Source organism: Vanessa tameamea, chromosome 11, assembly GCF_037043105.1.
Source record: "Vanessa tameamea isolate UH-Manoa-2023 chromosome 11, ilVanTame1 primary haplotype, whole genome shotgun sequence".
NCBI lineage: Eukaryota > Metazoa > Arthropoda > Insecta > Lepidoptera > Nymphalidae > Vanessa > Vanessa tameamea.
This window is the reverse complement of record NC_087319.1, coordinates 8,951,636-8,967,895: the sequence shown is the minus strand read 5'-3', so window position 1 is coordinate 8,967,895 and position 16,260 is coordinate 8,951,636. Positions and strand designations below refer to the sequence as shown.

Here is a 16,260-nt window from a genome sequence, read left to right as displayed (position 1 = left end):
ATATTTAGTCAGCACGTGTTGATATGAATGACATATGAATTAAACTGTTTGGTGTCATTGCTCTACCAATTAATTAACCATGGATTCAATTTAACAACTAAAATGGATGGTGTATTTCATGTGCTATAATCAATTTAACAAGATTGGTTGATTCTGATTTTGTATCCTGCTTATAATTTTATTCTAAATTCAAAGTCATATTGCTACTGATAAAGCAAGAGGTCTTATATACGTACAAATTATGTTTTAATTTTGATCTGCATAAATCGTTTCATAATGTTTTTTTTATTGAATGCCTTGAAAGTTACACCGTATATGGATATGGGCATGGGACATAGAAATAGTAGAGAGAAAATATGAACATTTTAATAATAAAACTAAAATTTAAAAAAACAATATTAAATTTGAATTTTTGCGACAAAGCGACACGTTACTTTAGCTTGTCGTCAATGACTTCGTTTTCACGTTATGACCGAATAATCCTATAAACCGATTACTTTTTACATATTAGTTAGGCGGACGGGTAAATGACAAATAAACCTGACAATAGGTTTTAACCCATGGCCCATAGACATTGGCGCTGTAAGAAATACTAACTATTCCTTACATTACCAATACGCCTCAATCCTTGGGAGCTAAGATGTGTTGTTAGTGACCTAGTTTAGTGGGTATACCCCAACGGGCATGTACAAAATCCCAGCACGGAGTACCTCTTACTAACATATGCACATTCATTAAATATATATATTTATTTTTTATATAAGATTTTAAATTAACATGGTTATTTTTATTACTAACAGTATTTAAAACGGGATAGTAGTCTTGTTCACGAGACTCAAGACTCGTGAACAAGACATTCGTAGATAATGTCGAAATATCGAGCTCTACCAAATAAAAATAAAAAACATGATAAATATCCCGTTTTAAATACTGTTATTTATTTTTTATTTTTAGACACTTGTTTTTTTGTCAAAAATTTAATTACGAAGTTGTGTCAACTTATATTTATTCCCTCTAAACACTCATAAAAGGAGGATTCGATCTAAATTTCACAATCCCAACTTCAAGTTTGGACTCAGCGGTAGGTCCACAGTTAACATATTTATTTATTAACATATAAATTAAAAGAATATACATGTCTAGAGAAATCATAACGAAAGAATAACTTTTAATTTTACACTACTTACATAATAATGTGAATTTCTCAACAATCAGTAAACAGGACATTTCCTTAACCAATAAGGTAACAGACGAATACGATCAGGGAAATTAATTATCGCGTATTTATTATAATTATAATAATTAAAATTGTGTCTTAAATATATATTAATCATATTTGTTACAAATAAATTACGAAGTTTTGTAAAGTATCTTATTAAAATTACTTTAAATAATTCTTAATTGTATCTTTATGTAATTTATTTAAAGACTTTATTGAAGCGACAAAGAAAATGAAAAAAAAGTCGGACTTAATGTCTGAAGGCATTCTCTGCCAGTCAACCCTTAGGTCAAACAGAAAACCTATGGACGCGGTAATTAATAATTGACAATACACAAAAATATACATACATATATATAAAACTATAGAAAAAAATAACATATATATACAATGTATAGTATAGTATTAAAAATAGTATAATATCTATAGTAAAAACATAAATAATAAATAATACTACATTATAGACGTTATGAGAACTAAAGGCTTTCTGTCATTATGTGCTCACGTGGACTAGAGTCTAAAAAGTAAATTTAGAGGTATATTTCTAATATTAGAAATTTCTAATAATAGGATGTGTTCACAATTATTTCATTTCGTCAATCAAATACTGCACTAGAGGTCAATTTTTTTTTCACAGTTTACTGCCTAATCCCCGGCTTGAACCAGACGGTATACTAATTATCAATGTCATATCCATTATAAATATTTGATTTAGTTGCATAACGTGTCTGAAGGCACACCGATGATGATTAATACGTTTTTAATACACACCTACACAGTATAGTACAGTAGTAAAAAAATGTCTACTCGGTTATGTTGTAATAAGTAATATGAAACCTCGTGTAAGTTCAAACAATAGTGCCCACGTATTATTGTTGTCTCAACTCAACGACGATTCTTAATGCGCAAATAAGAAGTCAAGTGAGAGACGGTCTGCTTTATAAGTTTTAATTTTATATTTTAAAGATTTTAAACATTCCAATATTAGAAATTAGATACTTGCAGAGATGTTGATGTGTAAAGCGATACGTCAAATAACTAAAAATATATTAATTCTGATATCTAATTTGTCTATCATGTAGCTTGTTTATTCCCTTTAATTCTAAATGTAACGATGACCATCACCAAATAAAACACTATAACAAATATCATTCAAATAGAAAGATATCATTAATTTATGTTACAAAAATGAAAAGAAATTGAACCCTGTGGAACGCCTATATATTTATTTAGCAAAGACAATATATTTATTCTACAAATCTATATAGTATATTATTTTAAGCTATAATACGACTTGCATGAGTTTCAAAAGTGTATATGCCAATAGAAAGGTCCCATAAGTAGACTAACAATATATTTACAAATAATATGCTTTTCATGTTCGTATCGATAACTAGTCGTAGTAATAGATAGATTTTATAAATCGATCAAATGTTGACGTAAATATGAGACATGTGTAATTAGAAGCACTAGGAAATGTCATATTAGTACCCGTGATAGTATTAACCTTAACTATTAAGCCTTTGCGGAGCAATGTAAGTAGAGGCGCAGCCTGACGCGGCGGCTTACATGTAGATCAAAAGATAAAACGTGCGCAAGTGTTATGCTCGTGTGTAAGCTTTTAAAAAACATGTGCACAAAAAAATACAATATTGTGTGTTGTATAATAAAAATAATTAATTTTTTTGGACAGTTCAATTTATTTTCGAGACGTCTTTATTTAAATACTTTATCTGTATCTCTGAGCACGATTTCGTTTTAAATAAACCACAAATAATATAACTATAGAATAACGTCATCAAATGTCATAATGTAACCGTGATATATTTATATAATCTTTATTTATTCTCAGTCATGTATAATACATTTTTAAATATAAAATACAAAATATATAAAATATATTTAAAAATATAAAATAAAGAGGCCAACCAGTGGCGGGAACAGAGTCCAAGCCACCGGTGGTCAGGGCCCCAGAGAGAGCAACTTCCTCACAATACGCGCCGCGCTGAGGAGTACTGCCTTCTGCATCAGGCTCTTGACCCAGCTGCCTAACGAGAGCCTCTTAAGGTGTTGGTCGAGGCTCTTGGCCATTAGGCCATTCGCTGAAACGACTATCGGTACAATAACTGCTGTATCCACGTCCCACATGTCGACAACCTCGTGAGCTAAGTCAAGATATTTTATTTGCTTATCCTTCTCAGCCTTCACGAGATTCTCGTCATGAGGGATGGTGACGGCAACAATTATCGTTCGGCGCTCTGACCGATCTATCACCATTATATCAGGCTTGTTGGCGACAACAGTCCTGTCAGTGATTATAGATCGGTCCCAGTACAGTGTGATATGACCATTCTCGAGAACTGGGTCGGGCACATATCTTTAGTATGGTACCTCTGATACCAGAAGACCGTATCGAAGTGCAAGTTGTTGATGGATAATCTTGGGCACTTGATTATGTCTGTGCAAATACTCTCCGTTAGCAAGACGAGAACAACCGGAAATAATATGTCTAAGGGATTGGCCCGGAGTGTGACACGCCCGACATATGTCCACCGTGCCATCCCCCACAATATACTACCGGTAATTGTTCGTCATGATAACTTAGTCCATAATTGCACAGACAAAACCTTCGGTTTCACCGAATAGGTTGCCGAACCGTAGCCAAGATACGGACACCATAAAGTCCACATCAGGTCCATGAAGGGCCCGATAGAAGCGTCCGTGCAACTCCTTGCTCTTCCATACCCCCTTGCGGTTCTCAGTACTTAGTACTACAGGACTGCGCCAGTTCTCTTTGCCTAAGGAGAGCGGAGTTAGCCCCTTGTCCATTGTAACATCTCGGTGCATATCCAAGTCAGTGTGGAGAAAATACTCCCTGAGTTTGTATACCTCACGGTTATGTAGGGTCTTGGCATTTAAAAAGCCACGGCCACCACATCTCCGTGGGATATACAATCTCATCACCGAAAACCGAGGATGATGCATCGTGCATATATTCCTAAGAAAATAACGTTTATTTAATCTGATACGGTAAACAGTGGAATTTAAGTTGAAACAGCACAATCTTTTATTGATGTTAAAGTAGAGGCATGAAAGAAACGATGAACAGACGAACAATTTACTATCTCATGATTTATGAAAATCTGTGTCTTCACAATTGATATAATTCAGCTCAATGTTACATCTTTGATCTCTCTTTGAATACATACTGTATTCAGCTTTAATCACGAAAATTTCGTTGTTAATGTTGTAAAATATAATGTTGCTAAAATAAATATAAATAGTCTTCAACATTTGTCTTTCTTAATTCAATAATCTACTAACTTCTTCAGTATCTTAAAAAGTACATACAAGAGTGAGGTAATTGTGTTAAGCATTTTAATTAGTAATCCATTAGTGCACATGCCATCAGATGGCACAAAAGCCGGACGGCCTTCAAGATTTTCAAAAAGATATACTACAATTCTAAAAAAAACTAATTGATTATATTTGTATTATTAAGCGAATAAAAAAATACAATATATATGCAAATTTAATATTTACATGACAACATACGAACGTTCGTGTGTTTTGCTTCTGATTGTCAGAACAGACTCCTGCTGTGATTATTAGATCCTTATAGTTTTGTCTATTATGACATTATATATTAAAAATCATAAAATATAGTAACATAATATCTATTTATCATATTCCGTCTCAGACATCGTTAATATTTAATACTACCATTGTGACCTAATTTGGGACAAATTAAATAAAATGAGTGGGCCGATCTTATTAGTTAAGGTAACAATATATTAGATTTACGTTAAGTTTCCAAAATATTATATTTTGAACTTATAAATCTGTGTTTTGGATACAGGGACACCGGTTTGTGTTTTGTAAGGCGAGTAACTAATCGTTGTAGACGCTTGTATCATTGATGTAGAATGCTAATCCCATTTATGGGAGACAATAAAGTGTAGATTTATTATATATCAATTTTAACAATAATTCCATTGTTGATGAGCTATAGAACCCACGTATTCAATCGCGTCGATTTTCAACACGTAAATTTTCACATAAGGATAATTGGGCTTACAATATTACACGACGGAAGAACGACAAACACCAGAAACAATTAAGTTCAATTAGATATAATCTAATGTAACAACAGAAAATCATACGTATGTTTGTCCTCAAATAATATTAAATTCAAGACAATTTAACACATCGTCGCGACTTTTCAAACCAACTAAGAACGCAAATATTTTATGTTGTTGCCAAATTTTCAATGCCCACTTTATTAAATGTTTACAAAAATCTGTTAAAGGGTGTGTCTGAATATTTAAAAAAATACGCTATTTAATGAATGTCAATGAATATAATTATTGTAATTTTATAAAACAATGTTTTCGTTGTCCGTTCTATATAAGTATATGTATTGTATTGTTGTGTTCATTTTAATAAGTTATAATGTAATATCAATTTTCTTTCATATAAAAAAACACTAGTAGACAAAGTATCCTGTAATAAGTTAAAATTTTCAAAAGATTATATGACCTCGAAATAACAGCCCACAATAACCACCTGGAACTTGGAATTTGTGAATTTGTAATGAAACTGTAGATCATTGGTCCGTAAAATTGAATACATAAACTCTGTTACTTGAAATTAATTTAACATTCGCTATCAGAAGTGTACAGTTGCAATATAGCGTCAAACAAATATACTTTAATGTCATCATCAAGATTTACGTTGATTGACATATAAATGAAATTGAAGCGATTACCTACTAGACCTGATAGACTACTTAACCTATGAATACATTTTTGATTTTTAATTGACGTATAGCAAACTGTTCGGCAACCGTTTGGTAATTATTCAAGTGTTTACTTTATAAATTGCCGTTACGATAAACATTTTGGCTAATCTACGTCCATTGTTGAAATTTAGAAATAACGTGTCTTGTTTAAGATAGCACTTAAGGATGAGACAATACATTAAACATATAATTTCACAACATTATATTTAGGTTATAAAAAGAAACCATAGAATGTAATTTATGTTAGAAAATTTTAAATTATAATATTCAATATTAACTTTTAAAATCGTCGACTTCTAAAGAAATCCTACAAACAGGTTAATATTTTACAATCATGTTTTGAATGTACAGAGTAAATAAAACAGAGATAAAACGAAGTTGTACTCACGTGTATACAGTTAGTAGCATCCAGCACTGCAGTCGCGCGCCGGGAAGCCACGTGACGTAGCGACCAGTCAGCGCGCAGTCGATACAAGATGCAATATAAAGCATACCACCGTGGTGGCCTTTCCAGTGAACACTACTCCTTAGTTTATTTCCTCTATTGGTAACTTACTATTGCTACTATTGTGACTGACTAGCTTAATTAACACACGATTTATTTTCTTTTCAATTTCGATTAATATTTTTTTATCATGTAAGGCCAAATATTGTCAATGTTATTTAAATTAAACTATTCATTTACTCGCGTACTTGTCTAGGCACCGGCTGTCAGCCGCGCTCAAATGGATTTGTATCGCAAAGAAGACGATCGAGGTCACTTCCCTTAAAACACACGCCAGCATCTTTGTTTTATCGCGGAAGAAAAATGAAAATTTGCTACATAAATATAAATTACAAGTCTCCTATTATCGTGTCCAGCTTCCTTTCCATATTGCACCTGAAACAATAAGAGCAACATTAATATTGCCTAAATACTAAATCTGATTTTATCGTTTCAATAAAAAGGCGGTCAAGCGAGAACTGTGAGGGCTAAGTAAATAAATCACGCCTTCACACGAGCCCAAGTCCCTTTGTTTAATCGCTACTAAGACATACCAAAACCTTTTTATTCTGGCAACCCTAACAATAAAAAAATCAAGCCGTCGAAGATTGTGCAAGATCACAACAGAAAATCATTAAACAATGGCTTTGCCAGGAATTGAGGTGTTTATTATATCGGTCCACGCTCGTTCCGAGTCATGCAAAAAAGTAGATGTTCAGGTAAACTCGGACGACGTTTTTTTGCACTCCCGAGAACTTATTATGCGGGATTTATGTCACTTTTTGTTGCGTCCAAGCTAATTATTGTTATCTACTATTCGCTTGACCATAGCGTTTTCTATGGATCAATAATAGTCCACTAATTCTCATGACACCTTCGAAGTCAAAGCGTCAATATCCCGGACGTTGAATGCTATTGTTCGTGCCACACAAAGCGACCCGCAATTCCTACCGTTCTTAAACGTTTTTTATAGTAAGTATCTTCGATGTTTCATTCAGGTCGCACTTCTGTAATACCCACTTTATGATTCTAATTTAATTTCTTATCACTAATTAACTTCACTTTTTCGTTTTAGCGGTTGATTACCATATCGCTGATTCATTCAATCGCGGGGCTAATGGGCTAACAAAGGGATTGCAAATTAAATTTCGTGGCGCGTATCGGCATGCGGCAAAGCAAAAAGTAACAATAAAATATCGAATTTAGAACAGCAATCCGGGCGCGGGTCTTATTATTTTAGCCAACAAAGTAGAAAACCATTTACAATAAATCATTTTGAATGCTTTCTTGGTTCCCATGCGTCGAGCGGGCGACGCAAAGGGTGATTTCTGTCTGAGTATACATAAATAAAGGTTTTGTACGAACCTCAGGTACGTTTGATTTGAAGTAAAGATTAAAAGAATTTGCAATGGGAGAAACGGCATTTGGACAATCAGCTGACTTTACCAATTTATACATTTGAACACGGAGGTATTATTTCAATAATGTACGCGTGGTCTCTGAAGAACGATTATAAATTATGTTTTTAAAACTCATTCATATATTCGTATTATCACTGTACAAAATGTACACACACAAACACGTATTGAATATAACATGACGTAAACTGTATTTACGTAACTTTATAAATTGATATTTCAGAATTCATAAACGTAAACAATACGTCAGTTTCATACAGTCACATTTAATACAATACTATATATTTTTAATTGCATATAAACAATAATGAGTGGTCATGTGTCTACCTATATATATCGTAAGCACCAAAATATCGATTTGCTTAACACGCAATTTAAATTTCTATTTCCTTATCCTAAGGCTAATAAATAGTCTCATTACACATATATTGCGACGTTCTATTATAAGTCCATAAAAAATTAAAAACTACTTTAAAAAATGAGCTCTTGTTAAATATCTTCTCGCTGATGCCACTTCCATAAACTATGCCTTATGTTCACATTTGTGGTTCCGACCACACATAGTTCGAAGTTACCAGGCGATTAGACGCAGCGCACATCTACGAACATGGCGTTTAATAGAAAACTTTGGCTTAAACTTTTACTTCGAAAATTATTTATAAACAATATTTCAAATTGATAACTTTTTGATTTAAGATATTTGTTAAATATAAAAAAAAAATTGTATTAAAACCTTTTACGGCCTAACTATAAAGTAACTAAAACTTGAACTAACTTAAGACAGATTTTATGATAAGATTTCTAAGAAATTTACATTAAATAAATTTAATTAATATAATTAAAAAATATATTTATATTTTAACCAAATACATAGCAAATTTTGTCTTCCATGATTTATATAATACATTTATAAATCAAATATATAATAAACCAAATATTATTGTATGGATAGAAACAAATTATATCATCAATATTATGGTATTTGGTATATTCCGTGGAATAAAAATATATCTAAATATGTATTTTATTTCTACATTCAATTTCGTACGTTAAGAGAGCCTCCGGTTCCTTACGAAAAATATTACATAAAATCTAACTCCAGAATATTTAAAATTTAATTAACATTATAAGATTTTAAATTAACATGGTTATTTTTATTACTAACAGTATTTAAAACGGGATAATAGTCTTGTTCACGAGACTCAAGACTCGTGAACAAGACATTCGTAGATAATGTCGAAATATCGAGTTCCACCAAATAAAAATAAAAAACATGGTAAATATCCCGTTTGAAATACTGTTAGTAATTAATTAACATTCTTCCTAATCTACCTATTTAGTTACATTTTGAATCGTCTTAAAAACAGGTCAAATGAAAAACCAGCGACATTGCACCTGAAAACCTTGCACTTCTAAAGGCCGTGACTCTATCGTCGACGCAAAATATACGTGTTGATTCTCTTTCTATAAAATGAGTATAAATAAATATATATCGTTTCAGGTAAACTAAAACTTAAGCCTTTGAAATAAGAATTTATTTTCAATGAAATGCCATTCCCGCGCTACTTGACCTGTTAATTACTTGAATGCGCAAAAGAAAATATTCATTTGAAACGAACGCCGCACTTCAATGAAAACTTTAAACTAGACCTCATTTTCAGATTTTTCTATTTCTTAAAACTAATTATAATAAAAGAAAATGAAATTTTATTTTTTGATTATTTAGTAAATATTTAATTCAATACAGATAATTAAATTAATTATTTATAGAGGCGTAATAACGTTCTGGGTATAATGCCGTAGGACATCTATTGAAAGGCAGTAATTTCAACTTGCATATTATATCTATATATTTAATAAAACTTTAATTTTTGTTTTATATTTTGTCGTTATGTAATTAAGTCTTGTCACATAGTTTATTAGAATAAATAGTATCGAAAACAAAAAAAACGAAACGAAACATTTAAATAATATAAACATTTACTCATCTTTAATTTTGAAAATTATTGACCAATAAAATGCTCATCGCAACCACACATTGAATTTCATCAATTAAATGTAATAAGAAAAAACTTTTATACTTTAATTTAGAATTCAACATTTTGTTATACCAAACAACGCCAATATTTCTTTTCGTTCTTTCAGCATCGAACAAATATTTATAAAAACATACAAAATCAATCAATGACACGGACAAAGAAGCGAGTCATCCTCTACATCGAAAACAACCTTTACCGTTTCCGTAAAAATATCCAAACCAATCATAAATCACTGAAGTTTTAACTGACATTTTATTTTGGAACTGCGAAAAGTTGCGTACTCACAAGATATATGCACCGACGTTGAAAAGTTTTTGAACGCATAAACGGTGCAACGAACGCTATGCGCTACACGCGGACAATTTAATCTGAAATATTTATGATTTTTAGATCGTTCTAGTGCTTTATAGACCATTACGCTGTTTTACTATGTGAGAGAAGTGTTAAGTTATAACTCAAGAGAACATTTGAATATATAAATTGTGTAGACTACTCATTTAAAAATCATATTTCCTTCCAATAAAAAATCCTAGTTTTCAAACCAAAAATACAAAATTTTGTAAAATTATCAATTTTTTAATTCTATTTTTTTATAAAAGACGCAAAGGAAAACACTTTCAGCCATAGTTTAATCGTATATAGTTTCACTAACAACATTTAATTTTAATATTTACTTATGTGAAATGAAACGTACTAGAACTAATGTTAATAATATGTATACATCATAAGCCCAACGCAACTCTACACTGTAGCAAATAGTAATTATGTACCGAACGTAGCAGTAAGAACTTAATAGAGTGCTGAGTGAAGTATAAAATTATAAATGTTAGTACAGCATTATACTGTGTAATGTCTGGCAGGCTGTTGTGAACTGACGGCGAAACTATGTGCGAAATCTGCCTAAACGAACGAAAGCGTATTATAGAAAATGCCAGTAAAGACGTGTTAATACAGTAGACAGATATGCCGCAACGTACGAGTATACTTGCCTTATATCTCTTTTGAAAATTTAAGTGACTTTCTAAATTATAATCATAATAACAACCCTGTTATATCACATAAAGTATGAGCGATACTAACGATAAAAAGATAGATTACACAGATAATATCAATAAGTCAATGAATACATACATCGATTAGTTTGATTAAATGGACTAATGGAGAGAGTACACTGGCTAAGCATATAGAATAGTTTTGTATCGAAAGGAAATCCATACTATACAAAAATAATTATATTTGTCTATTTTCTTAGGTAGTCCATGGAACGGACTTAGATGTTCTCTTTTTTTGAGCTAGCTGAATAATACTAATATCAACTTTAAGTCCAGAATAGATATATATATATATATATAGCTAATAGATATATAATATTAATTTTTCTAATTGAATGCCTCAGGATATGATATAATCTGAGCGTTATTCCTTCTTCTTTTGCATATAATGTCGTAAATATTATAGTATATTCAACCGGAAACATTTTACATTCTTACAAAGTGTTGCAATTATTTGTCGGGTAAATTACTTAATTATATATATGTTTTTGCTTTCCAACATTTAATTAAAACACCATTTAATCAATCCAGCAACATTTATTAACATAATCAAATGTATCGAAGAAATAAAATTGTTATGCTTTGTAACTTAAAAATAAACTCGCCCTCTAAAATGTCAATACAACCAAACTGGAAATTACATTATCCTGAACTTAAACTTTTATACAATAGCACCTATAAGTTTTAAGTTATCTGTGACGCATAAGAATGTTTATTTTACGGTCAGGTACAGTAAGTTTTAAAGTTTCCAAACAAACGCAGTTCGGAAGATCCGCTCCAGAACTATGGCGACAGTTTCATAAAGTTATTTTCTACGAGTCAATAACACCATTCCGCGGGATATATGGGGGTGAAATTTTAAATTCCATTTTCAAATAGAATTAAATTTATAGACGCGTGTTATTTACTGCGTAAGCACTACTAAGTATTCTTTGTACGAATTTGAAGGTCTTGCCAAAATCTTGAGTTACACAAGTGTTTAACATAAGTACTTCATAGTTAATAAATTCATTTTTATATAATTGGCTGAGATCAATTGTGCGACGTAATGCCCAATACGCCTTTAGTATTATTAAATGAAATTAACATTTAATTATATTTTTTTCAATATAACAAAAAATATTTATGTAATTCAATTTTTATAAAACGATAAGTATCAAATAACCACAAGAGTCACGAAAAGCTAAATACCTATAAGGCATTTTTGACTTAATTTTTTATTAACAATCAACTTTGAATAAATTAATGTACATATTATTTAAGTTAATCAACTGTTTAGCTACAAAAACAATTTAATAATTTTAAAACCTCAAATATTTACGCTACTGTCCTAATTGTGGTTAAGCGATTATCGGAATTATTTCGGTCCAAATTTCTGAATTCCAAATTGACCTATTTAACTATTAATAATGAACTAATATGTATAAATATATATAAGCATGTCATCTAATATTGTTTAATCATGAATATAATTTATGTGCTTGTTATAAGAAATCTAAACTTCCCATCTCCGTGTATAAGAGTTAAGACCTAGGCTACGAGGAAAGCGATTTGTGCACAAATTGAAGTCTTATGTAACCGAAGCTGAGGAGAGGTTACGTAAATAAATATTTGAAATCATTTTTATATTCGATATATTTTTTGTTATATAAATTATGAATAGTTGAAATTCTAACAAATAAATTGATTTCAGAACGATGACAAGCTGATATGGAACATTAGATAGAACACGAGAATTTTGACAGGAATCGTAGGATCAAATCCGCGAAACCATCACTAGGTTTTCGTGTGCTCTATTTGTGCATCGTTTGTGTATATCCTGCAGCATTTAAAGATTACATGCTGCATGTGTTAAAAAGAAATCAATCCGGAGTCCAATAGTTTGCGAGCTTCTGTCTGCTTAAGACTAGAAGTATTTTTCGAAAAATGTTACATTTACGGGATGTTGTTTAATTTACTTTCGATAAAACATTTCTATGTAATTTAATATTTTATGTACCATTTAAAAGAAACAAAATCTCGAAGACGATCTTCTTATGAAATTTTTAACTTCAAACCTAACTTAACAATACTTTTGCTCTTTTCCTCTTAAAGAGGAAAGTAGAATCTAATTCCGCACGCTTTTTCCCACTTTGGATAAGCTTTGTAATAGAATTTTACTATGTTAACTTGCGATATATTTTTTCCGTTTTTTAAGATCAATTAATTTTATACAAATTTACCAAATGAACAGTTTAGCAGATTTTAACGGCTAATCTTCGGTTAAAAACCGGGTGTTCTATCCACATCTCGGCTCTGGCCTCATGTTGAATGAAGGAGGTTTTCATATTATTTAGTCATAATTAAGTCATTAATTTGATATAATAAAAATATTGATATTATATAATTCAAGACAAAGTTGATATAAACTAATTTTTTCAGGTAACTTATCCTCACATTAATTTTCTTTACGAAATAATGGCAATCAATTTTCTTTTTTATTTTTTAAACATATAAGTGTCCGAAAATTGCATAAAAACATATGCAACAACTGTTCACGTATATATTTGGAAATCGTCCGAAATGAATGAACATAAAAATTGACTACATAATACTTTGACATATATTAACTATTTTCATCTTATTTAATCTTTTTGGTAAAAAAAGTTTTTACCTTTTTTAAATTTATAATTTAAAAAGCAATTTTTTTTTTTATCATATTTACATGAAAGTTATATTTAAAATAAAACATGGATGTACAAACTCTTGCACACGTTAACGATAATAGTTTAATTATTAATAAGATCTGCCTAGAAGAGAAAATGGTATGAAAATAAAATTATCTTACTAAAAGCAACGAAATAACTTTATCTGTAGTACAAATGGTTAAGTTTTTATTATAATTTTATCTTTATTGTAGTGCAAAATAATTATGAAAACGGTGTTTATTTACATTTAATAATATTATTGCCAGAATTAAATATTTACCGCTGATTTAAAAAAATGTAACGTCGTAAATTAAATTATATTTTCAAACGGACCTTTAAAAATAGAATTAGAATGTTTTTCGTTAACACAAACCTTTTGATTATCGTGACGAATTTTTTTTTTAAAATAAAAGAACATCTATTGAAAATAAAACTATTTTGTTTAGCAATTAATGTAAAGTTAATATTGTAATATAAAAAATATATCAACGAGTAAATTTTGCCCTATATCATAATTTAAAATATTTTGTACATTTATTAAAACTTCATTAATGTAAAAATATCAGACATCCGTTCTATTGAAATTAATTTTAAAAAAAGCTAAATTTAAAAAATAGATATAGGAGTATAATGTTAATAAAATATATATACAATAGTGGCGCCTTGATAATCTTACATAGTAAATTAATCAAGGTATCGCCGCTCACCGCCCGCAATGAATATTTTCCAACTCGTCAGAAACCCGTTAATACAAAATGATAGCATTTGTCGAAGGAAATTAATGGACTCCTGATTGATTATACGGAATCATTCAGTACTGATATAGTAAGTGAAGTAATAGATTAATTTATTTGGAATTGTGGACTATGTACATAACGTCATAATTATAACGTAGTTTAATTAAATTAATGTCTATAGTTTGCGCTAAAATAAAATATTAAATACGCCCAATATGTCCAAAAATTGTATCTAAAAAAATAAAATGGCATAAATAGCAACAAACCAAAAAATTCCGGAGCAAAAAAAAATCCAAAATGAAAATATGCACAAATAAAAAATAACACTTCACATCAACATAATGTTTCGGTACACCGCACAAAAATAAAAATAATCTTAGAAGCAGTATGCAAAACGCACTTTACAGACACAAACACTAACTTTACCCGCTTGCCGCCAACAGGAACTTCTCAATCGGTTCGCGTAAAGTTCAAAAGGAAAATTGTTAAAAAAATCGCGCTATGTTGCGATGTTTTTCGCGCCGCGTCGCGCGTCTCTGTATTTCGAATGAGGAATTTTCGGCTATGATGGGGAGGATGTGCTCATAGCTGTGGCTTAGATGAGACTGTGGCGCTATGTACCGCGTTCGTACTGTGTGGCCGAAGCCGACTTTCGCCCCGACCGGTCGCCCTACAGCTCCGTCGATCGGTGACGCATCCAGGAACATTTAATTCATTACTCTTAACACTTATTTTTCACTGGTTCATCTCAAAGCGATTTGACAATCGAGGGTGGGTTTCAGTTTAAAATTCAATATCTTCATAATTGTATTTGTATCTATATTTGACATGAAACACCAGTTATATATCTATTTTCGTTTGAAACTTAAATACAATCATATTGTACACTTAAAATATATAGTCGTGTATATAATTTACTTATTTAATGTATCAATATTATATATTGATTGCAAATTATTTGATGTACAAGATATGTTGGCTCCGTTCTGAATACGAGTCGATACTACGTAAGGGGTTGCTTACGTAGCAATAAATGCATTATTGTTTATGCGGGGATTTTTGCACGAACGCACTATTGTTCTGGTGTGAAATTAAATAGGCATATTGTTATGTAGATCATTGAGGTTTTTTTCAAAAGGAAGTGCATTGTCACTTTTAAGAATAAGCCGAATAAAGACCGAATGGAAATGAATGATTTTTTTGTTGGATAAAAGCATTATAGTGAAACAGTTGATTATACGGTATACGGAGTTTATATGAGTAATTAATATTGTGTATTACGGTTACTACTCAAACATTTTTATTTCTTTTAGTTAATATGTCTCTCTATATAATGGTAAAAATGTTCTGTATGGAAATTAACGCTTTTTATTTCAATTATTATTGTATGTTGTATTAAGCCTTAGGTATTATTATTTAAATAATATTTAAATGAATTAATAGGCAAAATAAACATTTGTGAGAAATATTATTTTACAAATAATTTTATGTTAAGTAATAGTCAACCAGAAAAACAATGCAAACAATCAAATCATATATTTTAATTTTCGATATATTAATTAAATAAGTGAACATTGAAAATACTTAGATATTTTTAATTTGTATAACATCAAATGTCAAATGCCACTGGTTTATACCAAAAGCAAAAAACAATTGAATAAATACTATTATAATATAATTCGATTTAATTCAATATATTAGATACTTTACTATGATTCACCATTATTAATATAACTTAATGTGATTAATCTTCGAAACCCATTTTGGTTAGTTCTTAGTATACCCATTGATGCTATTGCGTCATTAGCTGAGAAAATAAACAA

General features: G+C 30.4%; 1 protein-coding gene across 3 annotated transcripts in view; it reads right to left on the bottom strand.

Moving 5' to 3' along the window:
• LOC113402585 (uncharacterized) overlaps positions 1-15,055 on the bottom strand; it is an 88,233-nt gene extending 73,178 nt beyond the window's left edge. The window contains exons 1-2 of one of the 3 annotated variants that reach the window (XM_026642877.2): positions 14,704-15,055; positions 6,409-6,900 (exon numbers count right to left, since the gene is read on the bottom strand). In XM_026642877.2, the coding sequence (XP_026498662.2) occupies positions 6,409-6,512 (104 nt within the window). In that variant the 5' untranslated portion in view covers positions 6,513-6,900; positions 14,704-15,055. The remainder of the gene's footprint in view (positions 1-6,408; positions 6,901-14,703) is intronic. The other 2 variants (XM_026642879.2, XM_026642878.2) reach the window with 2 other exon arrangements.
• Positions 15,056-16,260: the final 1,205 nt, after the last annotated feature.